The 21,691-nt window shown below is 48.7% G+C and overlaps 1 protein-coding gene across 15 annotated transcripts in view; it reads left to right on the top strand.

The window, feature by feature from the left end:
* Positions 1–21,691, top strand: part of FGFR2 (fibroblast growth factor receptor 2) — a 101,083-nt gene that overhangs the window by 17,575 nt on the left and 61,817 nt on the right. For 10 of the 15 annotated variants that reach the window (XM_027593870.2, XM_027593878.1, XM_027593786.2 and 7 more), the window contains exons 3-5: positions 8,411–8,677; positions 9,570–9,647; positions 19,504–19,673. In XM_027593870.2, coding sequence (XP_027449671.1) covers positions 8,411–8,677; positions 9,570–9,647; positions 19,504–19,673 — 515 coding nt within the window. The remainder of the gene's footprint in view (positions 1–8,410; positions 8,678–9,569; positions 9,648–19,503; positions 19,674–21,691) is intronic. The other 5 variants (XM_027593860.1, XM_027593838.1, XM_027593832.1 and 2 more) reach the window with 2 other exon arrangements.

The raw sequence follows: 21,691 nt of genomic DNA, 5'->3' as shown, positions 1-21,691 counted from the left end.
TCCCCTCTGGTGTGCTGCATCCCCATCCTTCCGTGCTGAGCGCACCTGGGTGGGGGCTTTTCTTTCTTTCGTGCTTTGTCTGCCGCCGCTGAGGAGCAGTGCTTTCGGCCGGAAGGTCTTCCTGCTGGCGGATACCTTCGTGTTTCTGCGGAGGGCTGGGCCGGAGCTAGCTGCTTTTTGCCCACTCTCTCTTTTATTACGTTCCTGGCTTGCAGGTGAAGAAACAAGAAGTGATGACAAAAGCTGAGAGGCTTGTTTCCGGTCGCACAGGTTGTAAGCGGGCACGTTGGGACTTAGGTCTGTTTTCAGTGTGTTAACGTCTCCAGAATGTCCTTTTCAGAAGAGTCACCAGGGCGGGGACAGAGATGGGACCAGAGCCTTAACGTGAGGGCACCGGGAAGGGCTCAGGGACCAGCTGTGGGAACCGAAGGAGCATCCGATTAGGAAAGTGGCTTAACCCCTTCATAATGAGGAAGAGGGCCGTGCCATTGTCAGGACTCGGGGGCCTGAAAACATTTTGGGGGCAGATGAGGTTTTCAGAGCCGGAGATGATGTGTTCGTTTTAGAGGAGACACCTCTGCAAGGCCACTCTTGATCTTCAAGAGTGTGTTGCTAAAGGTCAGGCAAATCCCGTTCATTCCTTCATTCCTTTACGTGCTCGTGCAGCCATGTCCCCCCCCCCCCCCCCCCCCCCCCAGTTCCCTTCCTGATACAGGGAGCGCAGAACCTTCCCACCGGGAGAGACTGGGTCAGTCGCTGGGGCCACCGGCAGTGTGCCCAAGGAAGCCCTGAAGGTCTTGAGAAGCACCAGCTTCCTCCCATGTCTGGCAAGTGTGTTTCCAGAAGGCAGGAGGCTCGGGCCTGGGTGAGCAGGCAGTCGAGCACATGGACCCCTCGTTCTGTATCCAACCGGGGCTGCAGACCACTGTGACAGAACTTGTAGTGCTAGTTTTTGCCTCAGATAATCTAATGGCGTGTTTGGGAAATGCCGTTTGAACAGAGGGCTGACTTTTGAGGTTCTTGTTCAGGCAGAGCTGCTGGGGACTTGAGGCAGATGGGGCTCTTCGCTACCTGCGTCCTGGGGGTCCGGTGGAAAGTCTGCTCTCCTGGACATAAGAGTTTGATGCAGGTGTCGTGAACGGGGAGTAAACCTTCCTTTTGGTGTCCCCCTCTCCCCTTTTGGAGAACGTGATAATTAACAGCCTGGAACATCAGGATCAGAAGGAAAGGAGATGCTGACAAAAGACAGGGGGTGAATATTTCCACGTCGGGTCCAGATCTCGGGTGATAGTGATGGCTCCTTGGATGAGCATTCCTAGGTACTTGGCTGTTTCTACAGTTTGATTTTCTCATGGGCAGCAGCATCATTTCTTTTTCAAACTTGGAAGGCTGTTCGCCATGTATCTCCAAGATAGACCTAAATTATATGAGGGGTGTGCCTAAATATGTAATTTTTAATGGTTACCATATTGGAACCATATGCCATTATCCCGTCTGATCATGAGGAATGTGAGCCAGTCCAGAATTTCTGGAACAGGCAAGCTACTGTGGCAGAGGTAGCTATTAGTGGTTGTTACGGCCCCTGTGGAACAGACAAGGAGAGTTTTAAGTGCTGACGTGTGTCTATAAGACACCCCGACAATTGGTCGGAAAGAGAAATCTGCAGCCTCTCAGACTGTTTACGTATCTGCATTCCATCGCTTTGACTCCTTTGTGTCCCCCCGTTTTTATGTTGGCAGTATTTCTTGAGGCAGGGAGCTTTCATCTTTATATTGTGCAGCGTATTTGTCTCTCCCTCCTGCCTCTTGCCTCTTAAAGAACAAGTAGTACCCGTGCCTTATAAGGTGTCCGTTTGATGTCAGGATTTTTGTCTTCTGCAAGTCTGCTCTTGCAGAGGGGAAGCTTGGAGGATGTCTGAGCTGAGAGAGCCAGCTCTGCCGTCGCCTTCACTGGCTGTGTGTCTGCAGAGGCCCCGGGGTAGGGCCCGCAGGGGCGGTCATTTCTGATGTCACTGGGGGGGGGGGACCCCGGTGCCTTTATGTCTTTCCGTTGGTGAGTTCCGGTACCAGGCAGGCTGATCCGGTGCCATCTGTGGGTTACGGAGAAGCTGGGCCGTAATGCCCAGGGTCTCGACTGTCCAGACTCCCTCAACTCACGCTTGTAAAAATACTTCAGGAGTCCTGTGTGCGATGAGGGGGTTTTGTATTCCAGCCCCATGGACAGAAAATTGGGTATCGGCCAGGTAAATCTTTGTACCTGGAGCATGGCGCGGCCGCTTCAGGCCATCTCAGACCAGGAGGGTGAGTCGAGGCTAACCGAACAGACAGGATCAGCCGCCGCGGACTTCGAAGTGTCACCCGCGCTGTGACATTGCAGTGACATTTGCAGCTTTGGTCTGTGGGCTGTTTCTGTCCAGACGTGGGCAGCCCCACAGCGGTGATATTTATTTCTCTTGTAGAGGGCGGTGCAATATCAGGGAGGGCACCAGGAAACCCAGGCTGTTTTACTACTCTTGCCCCTAGGCTGGTGCGACAGTTCCCGTGGGGGCCCTGAGCTGCGCCGAGGGGTGCAGGTTGGTCCCCACACCCTGCCCCCCACCCCCCGCCAGGCCCCGGCAGTGCGTGATCTGTTTCTCCTATTCTCTCTCTTTCTCCCCTTTTAACCCTTTCTGGCGGAATGTGTTTGGGGCTTGGATGCCCCTGCCTATCTGAGAGGGAGGGGCGTCGGAGGCTGCCTTCCAGTGGCCACCCCACTGCATCCTCGAGGCTGGGGCTCCTGTTTCTTCGCCGTGGTCGTCTCGACTCGTGAAAAGCCACCGTCCCGAGGAAACCCCGGGAAAGGCTGAATCTGTGCCGTGTGACGTAGTTGTCCTGCAGGCACAGGCTGCTTTGTTCGTCCGGAAGGGTTTAAATCTGTCGTCCACCCTCTGCAAGCGATTGGACGGGGCGACACGCGGGCTTCCCATCTGTTCTCTCTTTGCATTTGGGCGCCATTTCAAAAACCGCACGGGAAAGTTTATAGGCAAACGTTATAAAAAGTGACAGTCTGAAGTGCTGCTATGGCTGGTTTGGCAACGTAAAGCGTTACCTGAAATAGCTTACTGTTCCCAGCGCCCTCCCCGCTTCAGTTGTCGCCAGGCGGTCCTGCTGGTGACCCTGGCCAGGATGCGTAAGTCACGGCCCTTTTCTGACTTTCACGGGATGTCCCGTTCCCCCCCCACCCCCCCGCCCTCCCCTGGGCTCTGGAAACAGCCAGCCAGGATTTGCTTCCCTGGGCTTGTTTACCCTGCAGCCGCTGACATCACGCAGTGTCCCTCCAAGAGTCCGTGGTCCCTGCCTCAGTTTCCTTCTCTGCCCAGATGAGGCCCCTCCGCTCCCCAGGAATGAGGGCACGAGGCCTTCCTGAGGGGAGGGGAGGGGAGGGGAGGGTGGCCCACGGCGGGGATTGCACAGACTGTATGCGGGGTACCCCGCCTGCGTGCTCACTCTTTCATTTCCTAACCTCCCAGGAGTCACTTTAGGGAGAAGAAGCAGTGAGACCTTCTGCTGCTGGCACTTCTCAGGGTTTGGAACTTCTGGGGAGAAAGTTGAGTTCCGCACGCCCACTGTGTGCGTGTGGTGTGCCGAACCAGCATGGAGAGCCCTCCCCGGCCGTCACCTCACCTGCTGGCCCGCTTAGCTGTTTTGGGTCACGGCGACACTGTCCGACGGTAGTGTCCATCGGTGCTAGCTTTCTCACCTCTTTGTGAACTTACATTATGAGCGATAGGTGGGCACATTCGGTGTCCGTCTGCGGATGTCCCTGAAAAGAGTATTTGGTGTGGAGCAGAGGGGCTTCAGGAAGCTTCCCCTTGGTTGTGTTTTGGCGAGATCAGATGAGGGACAGTGTTGGACTGTGCGCTCCACGTGGATTTCAGCCCCGCTCTGCACAAGAAAGGTTAAAAGTAAGCTGTAGCACCAGGAAAGAAAAAATCCAGGAAATGTTAATATCACTATAAAAGGTATTGTTTAAATCTCCCGGGGAATACTTTGCCCTGTGTCAACCGTCGGGTGTTACAGAGCAGGCCGAGCAGCTTGTTGGAGTCGGGGCGGGGCGGGGGGGGGGGTGCGGGCACCGGCCGTGTCCGTGGAGGCAGACCGACCTCAGGGAGGCTGCGGGGCCATGGCAGACGCTTCGTCGCTGGTGTCAGAGGACTTGGCTCTATCTTCTTGGCTCCGTGTGAGGGAGATACCTGTGCAGGTGTGGGCAGAGCAGTCGGGGAGCGTGTTTGCAGGGAGTCGGGTGCAGAAGAGAAACCCAAGCCTGGAGTGGCCTCCACGGAGCCAGCTGTTGGGGTTCCAGGCAAAGCACCCATGTCCTTGCCCCTTGTCCCGAGGTGTCTGATGCCAGAACCCACAAGCTGGGTGGGGGTGCTCCCGGGTGGCGTGGCAGTGGACCGGTGTGGCTTCCCTTCCCTCCTCCCACTCACCTCCCACTCAGTCCCCCTCCCTCCACCACTGTCCCTCTCTTCCGCCCTCCCCTTCTTTTTATTCGCCTGTTTGCCCTTCTTCCTGAGCTGCCCTCCCTGAGGGTGCTCCTCCTGGCATGCACCCCGGTCTTCCTGGGCTTCACACAGCCCGGGTGAGCTTTCTGTGAAGGGGTCGCTCAGGTGAGGGAGGAGCTCATGCTTTCTGAATTTCCCATGCTGTAGTTACGGGTTCAGACTTGGAGTCAGGTGGCTTCGTCTTATGGATGAACATCCTTATTGATGTATTTGGGGGAGTTATTTTACTGTCCTTGAAGCTTATCGTCTGACTGGAAAATGGGGTGACAGTTTTGACCTGGTTTTACTAGAAATAAAAACCCGCTTTTAGTATAAGTCATCTTACACCGAGTTGGGAGCCTGTCATTAAACTGTCCTGCATTCTGTGGAGATCCACCAATCCAGGTTTTCTCTTGAGTGTCCTCTGGAAAGAGTGGTGCTCAAGTCCCCGTGAGCATTTTTCAGCCTTGAAGAACGACGGCAGCAGTGCCGGTCGTGGGCGCCCAGCAAGCTAGGGATGGGACGATGGGGTTCCTGTTGGTTGGCTCATTGGGTCCTCACAAGGGACACCGTGTTATTTGGGCCTTCTTGCTCTTCAGTGGATGAGGGGCTGGAGGTGGAGAGATCAAGCAGGAATGGAGTGGAATTGGGCCTCAGGGCTCCATCCTCTTCTCGTGCAGGATGGCCCCCATTTATCAAGCAGTTCCTGTGTGTCCAGCCCCAAACAGGACGTGGTCCCTGCCCTTGAGGCCTCATTGTGCCCGGTTCCTCCTTCTACAACTGGCAGGTGGTGGTGTCTTTGGTGACATGGGTCCAGGCACCTCTGGTTTCAGTGAGACTTAGTGGTTTACCTATTTCAGGTGAGGCAAAGGTTTCTCAGTGAACATGCGTTCCTTTAAAAACAGGGAAATCACGGCTCTGCCTTGGTCAGGGGAGAGATTTTTCTGCGTCATAAGTGCAAGTATCTTGCTTATTATTATTATTTTTTAAAGCAGTGTGAGCGTGTCCCGCTGCCTGTGTGAAGTAGGGACGTGGTTCTCCTGATCTGAGGGCCAGGGTAGAAGCAGGCTGGCTGCATGGGTCCCCGTCTCTCCTAAAGAGAGAGGGGAGTACTGTGGTTTGGGTCCAGCTACTCCTCCTCGGTCATCTCTTGATGACCGACTCTGACTCAGAGGAAAGCCAATGTTGTAATATTCTTAGTGACATGATGATGATGATGCCATGTGGGCCTCATAAATATTATTTTATGATCCGGGCCAACCCGGTGTAAATTCATTCTAACATTATGGGTGCTGTTTCAGTAATTATTTGTCAGTTGTAGGGGACCCAAATGGCATCTGATCCTTACTTTAACCAGCTGTGAAAGGGCTTGGGCCAGGTGTCCTTCGGGGCACCATGAGTCCTGAGGTGACTCCAGGCCTCTGGAAGTGGGGCAAGGTCTGAGATTTGGGGCCAAACTGAATTCCTTTTTCTCCTCTTCTTCCTCCCGCTCTTGCCCACATATTTCCTCCTCTCCCTTTTGTGCCCAGGCTTCAGAGTTCAGGATCTTTCTCTTAGTCCCGCAATTCAGTTGCATTAAGGGACCTGAACAACCTCAGAAGTGGCCTGAGGACCTTCCAGCTAAGTTCCCAGCGCCATGTTTCTCAAAGAGCACTGTGCCCTTCACCACTAGGGAAGCCTTCCCTGAACAGCCCATTCAGCGGGGGTTGGCAAACTTTTTGTAAAGGGCAAGGCTTTGCAGGACATAGGGCATCTGTTACAACTAGTCAGCTCTGCCACTGTAACAACAGTGGCCCCAGACCATACTTAAGGAACGAGTGTGGCTCTGTTTACAAAAACGGGCGAAGGCTGGGTTTGGCCTGGGGACCATAGTTTCCCAGCGCCCGCCCTAGAACGAGTCCTCCCCCGTGGTCTGTGGTGGTGCTGCCGTCTTGCTGTGTTTGGCTTCCTGACACTTAAGACCACCTCGCGTACTTTGTATTTTTGGCTGATTTTTTATTTATTGTCGGTCACCTCCACTGTAATTAAAGTCCCGCCAGTGTTGCAAGGATTTCATGGTGACCTGTTGCTTCCTGAGCATCCAGAGTAAAGCGTGGCCTGTGGTAGGTGTTCAGGAGGTGTTGAATGAGAAAAACAAACTTATTTGGGAAATGTAAACTGTCTGTGAGTTGGGGTTTTCTGCCCTTGTTCCCGGGTATGTTTGTCATGTTAAATTTGACTTTTTTCTTATTTGTTGTTGTGGTTAGCTCTTTATGTCCACGTCCTCTTCAGCATCTGGGCCCATCTTGGCATGTGTGCCTTTGGAGATGCCCCTTTGGGGAGTCCTGGCCCTCCCATGTTTGCCATTGATGATGGTGCTGTGGAGGATTTCTAGAACCAGAGGCACACGGTCCTCCCTGTTCCTTCAGTAGTGGGACCAAGGCACGAAGTGACTTTATTCCATTGTTATATGGGAGATTTGTCCAGACTACACTCAAAAGGGCAAAACAATTGCCTTGTGATGCTGCCCAGATTTGGAGCCATCCCAGAGCTGGGAAGCTTGATGTTTCTTGGGTCTGGGACTCTGGGTACCATTCACAGTTCCCATTGTGAGGGATGAAAGCCCATTCACGGGTCCTCGTGGGTCCCAGCCAGCAGCTCCGGCTGCTCTCCTTACAGACCTGTGGCTCCCTCTCATCTCTGCTTGCACACGTTGCACGGGTCCCCTCTTGCCCTGCATATCTGGGGACTGCAATCCTGTTCAGCACGGGGCCCTTCCATGTGTATGCTTGGGGGTGGGGCGGGACGCCCAAGGGGACCTGAGCCCTCCGTCTAGATCTTGCTGTCTCCCTGGGAGACAGGACATGGCCACGGGATCTGTGGTGCTTCCCCAGAAGCGGGCGAAGTGGGCAGGTGAACAAGGAGGGGAGATCCATGTCACCCCAGGCCTGGGGGATGGATGGCAAGCCCACATCCAGCAGGATGAGTTGGGCCTGGAAGGATGAATTGGGTAAATGGGGAGGTGAGGGAGGAAGGCATACCTCTAAAAGGACATAGAGCTACAGGTCTGAGGGGGCTGGAACCCAGGACGTGTGGTGGGGGCTGGTGGGCAGGGAGGGACCCAGCTGTGACTGTGTCAGAGGGTAAGGTGCACAGTGCTCAGCGGCTTCATTTCCAGATCCTTTTCAGTGCAATATGAAGACCACCTCTCGGCTGTCTGGGGGCATTTCGTTCTTTTTGGTGTGAAGAAAAACAGGGTGTTCAGCTTGCCCAGCACACAATTGGATCTCCAGACCGGCAAAGTGATCTGAGCCTTACAGCTTTGCAGAAGGACTCATTAGTTTCCCTTGAGTTTGAGGCATTTCATTTTAAGAAGCTCGGCTTTGTGACAACAAAAGTCTTAACAAAAATAAATAGGGGTGTGTGTGTGTATGTGTGTGTGTGTGTGTGTGTGTGTAGGTGTAGACACACAGCCATGCAGTCGCATTGTATGAAAAAGATGATAAAACACACGTCCCTACAAATAAAATGCCACAGTAGAATTGCCGGGGTGTGACAGTTGCAAGCAGACTTTGGATTGGCAATCGACTGAAAAGTTTTTTTGTACGATATTGTTCAATGCTGGGGTTCGGGTGTGTGTTTACAGCCCCCCAGCTTGCGCAGACTCAGCGGGGCAGCTTCCACTGGGTGCTTCCTCCGGTCCACATCTCGGACACTCAGTCTCCTCTGTGCATGAGGCTGCTTCCTGGGCTCCCGGGCATGGGCAGAGGCGAACGCCCGCTGGGGCCATTTGCAAACCAACAACGGCCTCTCCCAGGAATGAACGGGCCGCCACTGACCTTTGTTGGACGTTCTCTCCTTTTCCTCCTTCCCATCTGTCTCCATCTTCTCTCTCCTACCTTTCTGCAGAGCCACCAACCAAATACCAAATCTCCCAACCTGAAGTTTACGTGGCCGCGCCCGGGGAGTCGCTAGAGTTGCGCTGTCCGTTGAGAGATGCCGCCACGATCATTTGGACTAAGGATGGGGTACACTTGGGGCCCAACAATAGGACAGTGCTTATTGGGGAATACTTGCAGATAAAAGGTGCCACACCTAGAGACTCCGGCCTCTATGCTTGCACGGCGGCTAGGCCGGTAGACAGCGAGGCTGTCTACTTCATGGTGAATGTCACAGGTGAGTTGGCCTGCGAGCCCTCCGCGCTCTCCCCTCTGTAGCCGTTTTCTGGGTCAAATTGTATTGGACAAGCGAAATCATAGTGGGAGCTGCTAATTGGATGCCACGCACAGAGCTTCGTAGTTTGTTATTGATCTGTTTTTGAAGTTCTTCCATGGGACCAGCTCAACCAGAGAGGCTGGTCGTTAAAAATGACAGGATTCTCATGTGCAAAGTAATATTTTCCTCTTAAGACAGTCCACTTTTATAGAAGTAAAAACACATCTTCAACCCCCTTCCCTCCGCCACCCATACTGCTGGCATCCTTGGCATTTAGAATCCAGGACTGAAATTTTTGATGTGGAAGATTTTGGATTCCTTTTATTAAAATGTGAGTGTCTCTCCTTTATTTTTCTTCCGTGCAGTTAGGGGGAACTGCACGGACCCCCTTTGTGGCCGAGTTTAAAGGTTTGCTTTCAGAAGTTAGTAAACGGATGGAAGGCCACACAGGGGCTAAGTTTGGCTAGGGACGAATTCCCTTCTTGAAGGGGGTCCTGAGAACTGAAAGGCGGTGTTGGAAAGAATCTTTGGATGGGTCACAACACAATCAGTAAATCTGTTGGGGACTTGAATGCTGTTTGAAGCTTAAAATCCAGTTTCGATATATCCAACTTGACAGCATGTTTAAATAACGTGAAAGCAGAAAGCTTTGAGAATCATAATACAGACCAACTGTCATCACGGAGAGAAAATTTAAGCCATTAAAACCATCTTTGCTAAACACGGTCTCGGACTTTTTGCGTGGGCTCCTCCCGGGTTGCGGAAGGCCCTCTCCAGAAGGACTGAGTTGTACGTGATTGCAGCCTTTTGCTTTGCACAAACCACATCCATGGCTATATTCTTTTGAATACAGATGCCATCTCATCCGGAGATGACGAGGACGACACGGATGGTTCCGAGGATTTTGTCAGTGAGAACAGTAACAACAAGAGTAAGTAGTGACCACCTCGGAAGTTTCCGGAGCAAGCAGAGCCTGGTGGGGAGTCTGGACTCTAACCTGTCATCTCGTCCGTTCTTCGGGATACCGTGGCCTACAACCCACAACCCTTGCCTTTCTCCGCTGTGTCTACTCTCCTGACTTTCGAATCTGAGAATAAACCAGTGCTCCTGTACACCCTTCTCTACTGTCGGTCCTTTCTTATTGTGTCAGAAGCCACTCTCTCTGGGAAGCGGTCACGATTTTCCTTTCCTTGATTTTCTTTTTCTCTTTGGTTTCTCACGGTTTGGAGACGTCACCCGAGTCGAACCGCATACCATCTCCTGGTTTGCTTTGACAGTGCGGGGCTTAACTCTGGGGTTCTCCGCTGGGGGGGGGGGATTCTCCTCCTTCTCCCTCCCCTGGGGGACATCGGGCAATGTTTGGTTGTCTCACCAGGGGAAGGAGGGATGCCAGGAGCATCCAGCAGGAGGAACCAGGGTGCTGCTAATAAACATCCTGCAATGTACAGGACAGCCCATAACAAAGAAGGATCTGGTCCAAGGTGTCAGAAGTGTTGAGGTTGAGAAACCGGGGCCGTTTTAAACACTGCTGTGTGCCGAGAGGAAATACGGGGAGTAGTGTGCCTTACTTTGCAGGCAGCGATAGGGAAGGGGGCCAGCAGGTGCCGCTGGCTTTTTGTAAAGGCAGTTAACACTGAGCAGTGACACATGGGTGGCCTTGGTGTAGAAGCACGTGGCCTCTCTACCTCCGTCACTTGGGCAAGTAATTTAACTTCTGTGCCTCAGTTTCTTCAGCTATAAAATGGGAATAGTTACAGTGTCCGTTGGGGTTGTTAACGAGGATTAGATGAGTTTGTACAGCGCTCAGAAGAGTGTGTTTGTTTGTTTGAGAAAGAAGATAAAATAGAGCCTTCTGTCTTTCCGGTAACATGGCTTGTTGTGTTCCCAAATTGATTTTAGACTGGTCACTGGCATTCTTTGCTCAGGTGTTATATTCTACGTGTTTTCAGAAGGGTTTCATCAGTTTAATAAATTTAAACAAGGCCTAAATAATAAGACAATTAGTTATTAAAAGAGGCCTGGGGCTCTTTAAGGGAAGACGAGAAAATCAATGCTGTTAGGGACCTGGGATAATGTGTTAAGTGGGGAAATGCATTTGTCCCTGAGTCTCCTAGCAGCTTCGGCAAGAAGGGAAATGTTTTGGGCTATAGTTTTCACTGTTTTGGCAAGAGAAAACTTAGGGCCTGGACCACTAGCGTCAGCATCAGCTCTAAGAACTTACTAGAAATGAAAATCGACACGTCGATATGCCTTGAGCAGGGGTTTACTGTTAGAGCTCTTATTTATAAAACAGTGGGTGAATGAAACTGTCTTCTGCTGTGATTCATGCCAACCTTCTAACAAAGTTATTACTATTTAGTAATAAAACCCTGGTACATCAGAAGACATCACTCATTCCCTACTATTAGTTCTTTGGCTCTAGCAGGGGAGGCAATAAAAGACCCTGCTTTGGAGTCCTGCTTTGGGCAAGCTCTGTGCTGGTTGCTGGCTCAGGCAATGCCCCCCCCCCCCCCCACAAGCCACATAAGGTAGAGAAAAGTATTATTCCTGTGTTATTCATCGGAAATTCATGATTCAGTGAGCAAAAGGCAAAACTGCCATTCACTTGTAGGCCTGTTGCATGTTGAATCACAGCGCCCCTCTCCCAGTCCCCAGGGTGGTGAAGAGGGTGCAGTGTTGTTTACAGCCCTCAAGTGGTGCCCCCACGTGGGATCTCAGACTCCGGCGGCATCTGGGTTGTGCTGACATGTCTGCAAGCTGCATTGTCCTGCTGAACCAAGTCTCATAGCATGTTGCCAGGAATACTTGGGAAGCAGTACAATGTAACAGCAAGGTATAGGTTATGTAACAAGTAGACCGAGTGAATTGAACCTCTTTCTGATGATTGGGAAGGATTACCTGCCACAAACCTCCAGGTTTTCCTCCTGAACACTAGTCCCATCTTCCCAGTGCCTGTGCAGACGGACCAGGGAGTGGAGTGCATTTAATGAATGCCGTGCCTTCACCCTGGGCCCAGGGTTCTTTGTAATTAGCTCTTGAATGACACCAAGTCTGCCCCACGATGGGTGCTCTGCAGTGATTAAGGGCTGGTGTTAGCTGTACCAGGGAGATACTGCTGTCGGGAACTGCCTCTGTTTGGTGCCTGTGAAACATTAGATGCGATTTAAAGTGATAGCGGTTCTTAGCTGGCTACTTGGCCTCTGCCATCTGTTAGTGTGATTAGGCTGGTCTGATTCACAGGTGCAGCCTGGGGCAGCGGAGATTAAGCAGCTGTGGCCTGTGTGGACAGAGGAATGCCATGGCCAGGGTAATTGGCAAGGCGGGGAATGGGATGTTGTCATTAAAACAATTTTTTGCCACCTCCAGTGTCAAATGCCTGACCTGATTAATAGGGAAAATTGTAGAAACGCCGAATTCCATGCATTTTCAGCCACCTGGAAAACACCCATGTGTCCAGATTGATTCCTCTGGTGCCTTCTGATTGTCTGGAAATGCCACTGGGGGGTGTTTGAAAGTTCCTCTTCAGTGAAGTTAACAAATGATGCTCCAGTGATCTTCTGCTGACAGTCACATTTCTGGGCTTGTCTGAAGTTTTTTTTTCTTCTTGGGTTGGTAGATGTTAGTTCTGTAGCCGATGGCTTGAAAAATATATTGCAGGTCGTTCTCTCTGCTGGTATGCTAGATTTTTGTTTATTTGATTTTGTGGTTAGCTATAAGGCGGCAAGCTTATCTGCCTGGTAGAGTTCTTAAATTTTGTACAGAGTACAAAAAGCATGGCAGGCAAATACAAGGGCAAAAATAAGTCCAAAATTAAGGCAAGATTGTTGAAGTTTGGCCATGGAAGTAGGTCTGATCTGATTTTTTTACAGGGATGTTTCACAATATTCAGGGTTGACTTTAACTCTCACACCATCATACAAGACCCAGCTCAGCTCAAAAGTGAGCTCCCCTGTAGAGATTTCCTCGCTCACATAAGTAGATTGAGTGGCTTGATTTTGAAAGTTCACGTGTTCCGTTCTCTGACATCACGGGCCGTATCGCATCGTGTCTCAGACCCGCCTTTCCAGGTAGACCACTTTGGGAGGCAAGGACTAGCCTGGATGTTGAGGGAGTATTCTGTGAAATTACAGTCCTCATGTACATCTTTCATGGGTCTCATGAGAAGCGGTAATGCTCAGGTCTGGTCTGTGCCTTAGTGCCTTAAGAGAATAAGCTGGTGTTTCCCAAAGTATATCCCTTTGGAACCCTAGTCCAGACTAATTCTGTGCCAAGGAGTTGTATTTTGAAATGAATTTGAGAAATACCTCCTCCTAGGACCCTTTTCTCAGACTTACAGTGTCCGTCAGTCAGCATACTAAACTCTGCAGTGTTCAATGGTAAAACATCCGTTTAATTTTGGCCTTTCCCAGGGTTTTCCAAACTTACTGACCCTAAGACCTTCTTTAAAATACAGCGTTCATTCACATATCCTGTTGCACATGCTTTGAAAATCCCTGCAATGGGCTGATTTGATTGACCTGACTTTTCTCTTGCCTTTTAAATCAAGTCCTTCCCTCACAGATGTGAAGGGCATTCTCAGGTCATATTTTAGCAGCTGACTAGCTGATGACCTCACACCTTACCAGCGCTAGACGTTTCCCTGAGCGGAACAATCCTGTGATGTCATTGCAAGCCTGGCTGCCAGGAAATAATGCTGCTTACATATGCCCTTTAGTGAAACAGACTTTCTGGGACAGAAAGTTGCGATTTCAAATGCTAATTTTTGAAATGCATCCAGGTTGAGGGTTTTGAAAGGTTCAGAGTTTCTACTTCAGCAGAGAAAGCATAACTTAATTAGTCCTTGCCTCCCCTAGGTACAGGTGTCTTAATGGGTTATCTGGCAACTAATAAGTAGACATGCATGTCCATTTTTTTTTCTCGAGTGATTTTTTATTACCTCAAGCTTGTGTTTAAGTGATTAATATTTCTGAAAAGCTTGAGACTTAGTTCTCGGGAAGATCATGATTGACAAAATTCAGGTTAACTGCTAAACTAGAGGGATAATCACAGCAAGGCAGCTTTATCAAGATTTTTGCTCCCGGAGTGGTTCTTTCTCTTGAGTGAAGAGAGAGACAAGGCAGTTTTCTATTTTGGTTTCATTCCTGTTGAGACCTGCAAGTACCCATACTCTGTGTCAGGGAGAAAGGCAATTTTTTTGGAACTGGCTAGGGAAAATGAAGGAACTTGGCCTGAGATTCCATACTCCTTTTGTTGATTAACCTGCTGATAACAACAGTTTACCGTCACCTTTGGTCTAATTGGGATTTTTACTTAGTAGAGATTATATCTAAGTTGGTAAATGTTGTGTTGCAGTTTCCAGGAATTAAAAATAATAGTAATAATAATAATAATAAACCCAAAGCACACAGGCTTGCTGAATTTTTTTGACATTCCTTCATAATGAAAACCTCATCCTAAATTGGTTTGGGTGTTTTATCACAAAAGCCAGGGATGGTGTTCTGTCCGGAAGGTTGGATTGAATTATCTCTTTCTTGGCCTCCACTGTGGTCAACCAGCATAACGAGTAAGTGGAGGGTTTTCTTTTGAAGGCAGATCCTAGGAACCTCCCACGGGGCAGCTGGTCTCCCGGTGGACTCAGGCATTTCAAATGAGGGTCACTTGCCTGGCTTGTTTTAATGTGTTTCTTATCAAATGCCTCACTGGTCAGCAAGTTGTTGTTTTTAATGAGATTCTCAAATAAAGCCCGCTGCCCCCATAATCATGCACACACTCACATCGCTGTATTTTGTTAGATTTGTTTTCTCTTAATTTATGCAAAACTGAAAACAGATGAACCTCAGTCTACTGGAAGGATGGGGGTGGAGCTCAGAGACATCTTCCCACCCCCACCCCAGTCAGGGTCAAAGCATTCAAATGTCCTGATTAGTGGTATTTTTAAAGGCCCTAATTATAGACTTAAGACAGAGGCCTTAGTGGGGCTTTAGGGAGTTTGTGAGACTTAATCTAGGAGCTGAAACAGGCTGTGTTTTTTTATTTTTGCATCAATAAAAATACAGTTGGCAGTCATCAGGGTCCACAGCTCACATAAATCTTGAACTTTTGACTTAATTACCATGGGAGAGTTCAAAGGGCAGCCTGGAGTGGTTGAAAGAGCATTGCCCAGAGAGCTGGAGGCCTGGGTCTTGCCTCAGCCTGGCCTTGGCCATGCAACCTTGATCAGATCACTTGACCTTTCTGGGTGACATTGATCACATCAGCCGTTGGACCAGATGGTGACTGAGGCTTATTGGTACAGGGATAATATGATTCCATGTTTCCTTTAAACCACTGGGCTGTATTCTGTTTTTGATTTCAGAAAGAGAGGAGACCATAGACCTTAGGTGTCCATGTTGAGATACATACTGGGGCATGTAAGGGCTTCTGTAGGGGCAGCCCATGTTTTTGATTGCATGGTCAAAAGAAACCCTCTAATCCTCCCATGTGTTGACAAAATCATTATCTGCCTAGAATACCTGACGGAATGTTAGGACATGGAGGGACCTTACCATACCAGAACATTCAGTTCAACTCCCTCATTTTATAGCTCAAGCTTTTAGTAGTTGTCCATCTGGTACATTTGTCCATCTCTCTGTATGTCCATCCGTCCATCCGTCCATCCATCCATCCATCCATCCATCCATCCAATAAACACTTGAGTGCCTACTCCATGGGCTGAAGGCGACTCAAGCTGTACCCTTCAGGTGCTCTACTCTTACTGGTCAGCAGACATTGAAAAGGATACATCTCACTATGGAGACCCCCTGGTGATGGAAATGCGTAAATGACAAAAAGGAGGCCTAGCAAAGGAATGTGATGAATCTTCACTGTGGGATGGAGGTGGTAGGTTGAAGGAACATTGAGGGAAGTTTTTGTGGGGTTATCCATCTCTGTTTAACCAGCACATCTTAAGAGAATACTGCTGTATTAAAGTAAAATTTTATTAGCATTTTCACTAATATACAATAACTGTTTCAGTGTAGAAAATGATACTGAGTAGGTGTAGTATTCCTTGACGGGATTTTACTTATTTATTTTTTGCCAGGATTTTACTGTTCCTTTAAGCTCATTGTTAGTATTTAATGACTAAGAGAGCATCATTCTTTTGCTACCTGTTACATCAGAAGATCCGAGAATGTCGGAGCAGAAGGGACCCCCCTATCCTGTAGGTCAACTTGCTTCCCTCCGATTTAGTAGAGTTCATTTCTTCACGCCCTCCGAGATTTCTGTCACCATTCCTTTTCTGTGGATTGACTTTAAACTCACCCCTCCTACACCCCTAAGATTATGCCAGGGAGGATCCATTAAGTAGATGCTCAGAGACTCAGAGACTTCTTTGAAATGTGATGTAGCCTTGGCCTGCAGGTTTCATCTTTTATAAAATTGTTGAGGAAAGGTTTGTACTGAACACCTACTATGTGCAAGGGCCATTTTGCTTTTGTAAATCATTAATTTGTTAGGTGAGTTCCTTCTGCAAGTGAAAGTTAACCCACCATATGAAAAGAGGAGCCTGGTCCTGGTCTCCCACCAGCTGCGTTGTTGTTCTTGGGGGGGGTGTGTTGGGGGGTGGGTAGTGGCTGGCATTTCCGTGTGTCCAGACTGCAAAAATGGCAGGAAATATTGAATGCAAAGTTCGTGGAGGACATGAGGCCACCGATGAAGAAAGTGCAGCTAGGGCTAGTCCTACAGTCTCATTATTTTTCTAGACCTTTCAGGCTCCACATAAAACTAGGTTATTTCAGGAGGAGCCGTTATAACATAAGAATTCCTCCCCTCTAGCATCATGCGCATTAAAATTCATGAGCCAAAATCTTCAAGGAAAGTCTGGTCACAGAAGTGTGTTGTCCTGTGTGACGTGAGTGGGACTGGGCACAGCATTGGGGTGGCCCACCACTGCCACACAGACAACCTGGAAAACTTGGCTCAACGGCTTTTCTGTCAAGTCACTATTTACAGGTGTTCAGGAAAAGAGTGTTGCAGATGTAGGTTTCAAGGGGGTAGCCGTGTAGGTGACCATTTTCTACTCTGTTGATTAGATTTCACAGTGCCCCGCCCACCTGGCATCCCTGCGATTTTAGATGACAAGCTGGGCGCCCATACCCTGCTTCGTGGCCGTGCATCTATTTTGCACGAGCAGATTTTATAGGTGCAGTTTTGACGATTGAAATTTTACCCCAGGGAAGTGGCTTCCTGCCAGAAATTCCAGCAAAATTCTTTTCGCCCTTGTCCTTAAATCATTCCTTAGGTGCCAAGACAAAGGTGCCGGCTGTCAGTGTGATGTTGCCACAGGCCATGACCGTGCGGGCTCATGTAGTCTGGGGTGATCCCTGTGTGGGTTACAGCCTCCCTGACAGCTTCGCTCCGGCAACATTCCTAGTTCCTTCAACTAAATCTTACTTTTTAACATTTTAGGGAACGTACAAATCATGCCTAATGGAATGTAAGCACGTATCTGTTGATTTCTTTTATATGAAAATGGAAAGACATTCCAGAGGATCAGCTCAGCTGTAATTGATGCTATCTCAAAGAGTTACTACATTAATATTTAGCTAATTCGTATGAATAGGCCATTGTGTTTACTTAAACAAATGACATGAGTATAGACACCTGACAGCATGAGGTATGCTTTTCATTTAGGTCAGATTTATAAAAGTCTTTGTGTAGCGACAAAGCTCATTATTTATTTTGTGCTCTTAATGGTTTCTTTTTAGTGGCTGTGCTGTGGATGGATTTTTCTAAGTAGAAGCTTTTAAAATGAAAGATTATTGAAATTGTTCCAGTATATGCCAGGCTCTGGGAGCCTTGTGATGAATAGCAATCAAGTACTCCCCAGTGAGCCCTCAAAAGAATGGGTGTGTTTATGGGCATTCGACACCCAAAGCCAAATGGCCACCAAGTTGCCTACTCATTGCAGATACAACTGGATTCAGAGGAAAGCGTGCAACCCCGTTCTTATTCCCTTGGCTCTCCTCCTGCCCCTGCTCTGGCCTTTCTTTCTCTGGTACACATGACCGCCTCAGTTTTGCCTTGCCTGCAAGGTCTTGGCATTGTGTAGACACCATCTACATCTACACTGATACTTAGATAAACAAGGATAAAGAAGATTCAGCATGCCCTTGTTAAGAAATCTCAGCTCCACCTTTTATAGTCAGGTTTCAAGAGCAAGGGTGAGGCAAACAAGGGTAGGTGTTTTGAACGCAGTTTTTCCAATTCCTCATTCTGCCATGAGAGTCTGGCTGTTAAGTGAAGGGGATTGTTAACCCCCGCCCGGGAGCGAGCTCTGTCAGACACACAATAGAGGAGGAGACCTGTAAATCCACATCAGAGACAAAACCCCTGCCTGGACCCGTTTGTCTCTGGTTTGTGAAATGTGTGTGCCGCTGCTCAGTCTAACCCTCATCAGTGGTAAACACAGTTATGAATCAGTCTTCTAGAATTTCAGTGTTATAGAATGTTCTAGAAGGTGCAAGGCCCTGTTGATGGATGCTTTAGGGAAATTTTGGCTGCCAGTTTGCTAAGACAGAAACATACATGTGAAAAGTTAAATAGCTGTACGACATTTGAGTGAAACTTTTGGGCAGTAATCAAGAAGGCAGTGTGCCTTTGGCAAGGGCTGGCTGTCCTGGACTCCGGTCTTTAACATCAGAGTGGTTGAAGGTATGGATTTCGACCCCTTGGAGAAGCTGGTTCTTACCAGCCATGGAGAGTAGGGGCAAAGACAGTGGGCTCTGGAATCAGACCGCCTTGGCTCAGATCTGCCTGCCCTTCTTCCTAGCTTTGTATCTTCTCTGTGCCTCAGTTTCCTTGTCTGTGAACAAGGGTTATAATAATGCTTTTCTCATCAGATTGGTGTCAGGATTAATATGCTAAACATGTAAGAGTTTTTAGAGCTTGGTTTGGCAAATAAGAAGCCCTCAGTCAATAGTGCTCATTAGCCGCTGTTGGCAGGCATGAAGAATTTACAGTGGTATTCTGGATCGATGCTGTGGTTCCTACTTAGATAAAATGTCCTTCGTTTGGCAATTTAAAAAGTTATCTCTTCTCTTGAGTTTAAAGAATCACTTGTATCCATGACTTTGCGGGCCATTTAGAGGGCTCACCTTCACATAACACGTAATTGATAGCCTTCTGTTAAGTTTTACCTGTTTAGACGCGGTGGTAGAATTATGGCATTCACAACCACTGAAAAATCTTTTGTCCATTTAAAAAATTAAAACATAGTTAGTGATAGGGCTTTCTGGTTTGTCATATAAGGTACTGGGAAATTAATGATGCCTCCCTGAATAATTTATCATCTTAGGATGGTAAGTTGTATTATTGATTATTCTTTACAGCTTCCGTGGCTGAACTGATCAGGCTTCGAGCACACCTTGTATGTGTATGTGATCATTTGCTAGGTGTGGTGATCTAAAATGATTCATTTTGGAGGACTTAGCTGTTGTTAGTTACTGTATAAAGTAGCATTTGAAAACATGATTCGCCATGAATTTATATTCTGGCCCTAGGAACAAGGGAGAGAAGGTACCTCAAACACTTTTTCCCCCATTAAGAGACACAAACTAATAAGCAGTCCATCTCCAGGGATCTTCTGCTAGGCCATCTGCTAGACTTCAGAAAACTTTTTTCCTAATGTAAATACTACCCAAAGATTTTTGAGAATGTTAGCTCGCTCACTTACAAAGTAACATTATCTTCCCTGTTATGGAAATGAAGCTGTCCTCTGTACATTTTAACCGTGTTTTCCACCCCAGGAGCCCCGTACTGGACCAACACAGAAAAGATGGAAAAGCGACTTCATGCCGTCCCTGCAGCCAATACTGTCAAGTTTCGCTGTCCGGCTGGGGGAAATCCAGCACCAACTATGCGGTGGCTGAAGAATGGAAAGGACTTTAAGCAGGAACATCGCATTGGAGGCTATAAGGTAGAATGAAGTTTTCAAAATGTTCTCTTTCTTACGTTTTTATGAATCTCTTTTTTAAGTAGTTGAAAGGTAGCAGGAACCGGATGGAAATATATATATATTTTTAAATCAGTTGTTCTCGGGGTGCCTGGGTGGCTCAGTCGGTTAAGCGTCTGCCTTCGGCTCAAGTCATGATCCCGGGGTCCTGGGATCGGGCCCCATGTCGGGCTCCCTGCTCTGTGGGAAGCCTGCTTCTCCCTCTCCCATTCCACCTGCTTGTGTTCCCCCCTCCTGTCAAGTAAATAAATAAAATCTTAAAAAAAAAATAAATCAGTCGTTCTCCTCATCGGTCATTTCCACAGTTGATCTTTTAAAACTGTTTTCCTGGACTTGCACATGCTTTAAAAGCACAGTCCCCGTTGGCATTGTTCTTTATGCGAGAAGAGTTTAATAACAGGAGGGTAGAAAGTTGAGAGTCTGTTTTCTATATGCTTTATAGTCTATAAAACTAAAACTGAAGCAGAATCGGAGAAGCGTCAGTATACTTGCCCTGTTTGAGCAGGGTTGTGTGAGTATGGATGGACTTGGCTCAGACGCTGGGTATGAAATAGTGTTTATGAAGAGAGAATGCTTCCATGGTGACAGGCCATCTCTGTCCTCCGTCTACAAGGCTCTGGAGAGCCCATCACAGAAGGTGGTGAAGTGTAGTCTCCCCGCTCTGGGGGAGGTGGAGCTTGACAGCCGTCTCCCTAAAGAGGCCTGTAAATGCCCGTTCAGGCTCTTGTTCATCCAGTCAGTGGACGTTGATGAGCATCCTTGGGGGCAGGCACCCTCGGAGGGCTGGACAGCACACAGCCTTAGCTCACGGGGCTTCCTCGTCCTGAAGGGAAGACAGACCAGAGAGCCGTGATCCGAGTGGGCCAAAGTCAGAAGAGCATGTGGTCCTGTGGGCGTGCAGGGAGAGAGGATGTTGGCTCTTGGGAAGGCTTAAGGATAACAGAGGTCAGGAAGGGAACCTGGGCTGAGTTTGAAGGAAGGGTGTCTCGGGAAGAGAGACATGGGAGTCTCTCTGCACTATTTAGTATGAAAGGGGAGGCCTTGAGGAATGTAGTGTATGAGGAAGGCTGGAGGAATTTGACTATGACATTCTTTGGTCCGTTTGGATAGCATGAGTCCGTGAGTCGGTGCATTGGTTACTTATTACTGTGTAACAAATTCTCCCAAAGTGCAGTAGCTTTAAACAACATTTTTTTATCACAGTTTTCCAGGTGTGCCTTAGTTGGGCCTTCCACGGCGAGGTCTCTCGTAGGACTAAGATTTCAGTTATGTCTGGAGTCTCATTTGTAAGATCAGCTGTGGGGACGGACCTGCTCCCAGTCTCATTCCCGGGGCTGTTGGACTCACTTCTTTGCAGGTTGTTGGGCTGAGGGCCTCAGTTCCTCACTGGCTGTGGGCTGGAGGCTGCCCTCAGTTCCTTGCCCAGTGGGCCTCTTCATGTGGTAGCTGGCCCCCCTCAGGGAGGGCAGACGAGAAGAGGTAGCGTGTGAAGAAGAAAAGAGTCACAGCCTTTGGTAACCTAATCATGGAAGTGACCTCCGACCACTTTGGCTGTTTTCTGTTATTCAGCAGATCATTAGGGAAGGAGATGAATTCCCCAAGGGCATGGACATCAGGAGACCTGGGATCAGCCGAGCCATCTGGGCAACCTTCAGGGGGACGCTCTAGACTGGACCCCAGGTTCTGAAGAACCAGGTCAAAGAGGGTTTCTTGGTAGATGGACTTTTCTGCTACAGCTGTGTCCACAACACCCCGACGACACTTGAGAGGGCACGTGAGCCCCGATCTCATCACTGCTGTGGTTCATTGGGCCTCCTCTCTATAAAAAAGTGCCCCGGAGCCCTTTTCTGAAATACCCTACCCAATTCTCATCTTTAAAAGGGTTGTTTTCTTCTAAAAAATGGTTGACTTTTGTTTTAACATTTAAAAATATCCAGAAGCCAAAACCCAGAGGACAACAACGGGGAAAGCCTAGGAGTGAA

This window comes from Zalophus californianus, chromosome 15 (genome assembly GCF_009762305.2).
Source record: "Zalophus californianus isolate mZalCal1 chromosome 15, mZalCal1.pri.v2, whole genome shotgun sequence".
Classification (NCBI taxonomy): Eukaryota; Metazoa; Chordata; class Mammalia; order Carnivora; family Otariidae; genus Zalophus; species Zalophus californianus.
This window is presented reverse-complemented; position numbering and strand designations above follow the sequence as displayed.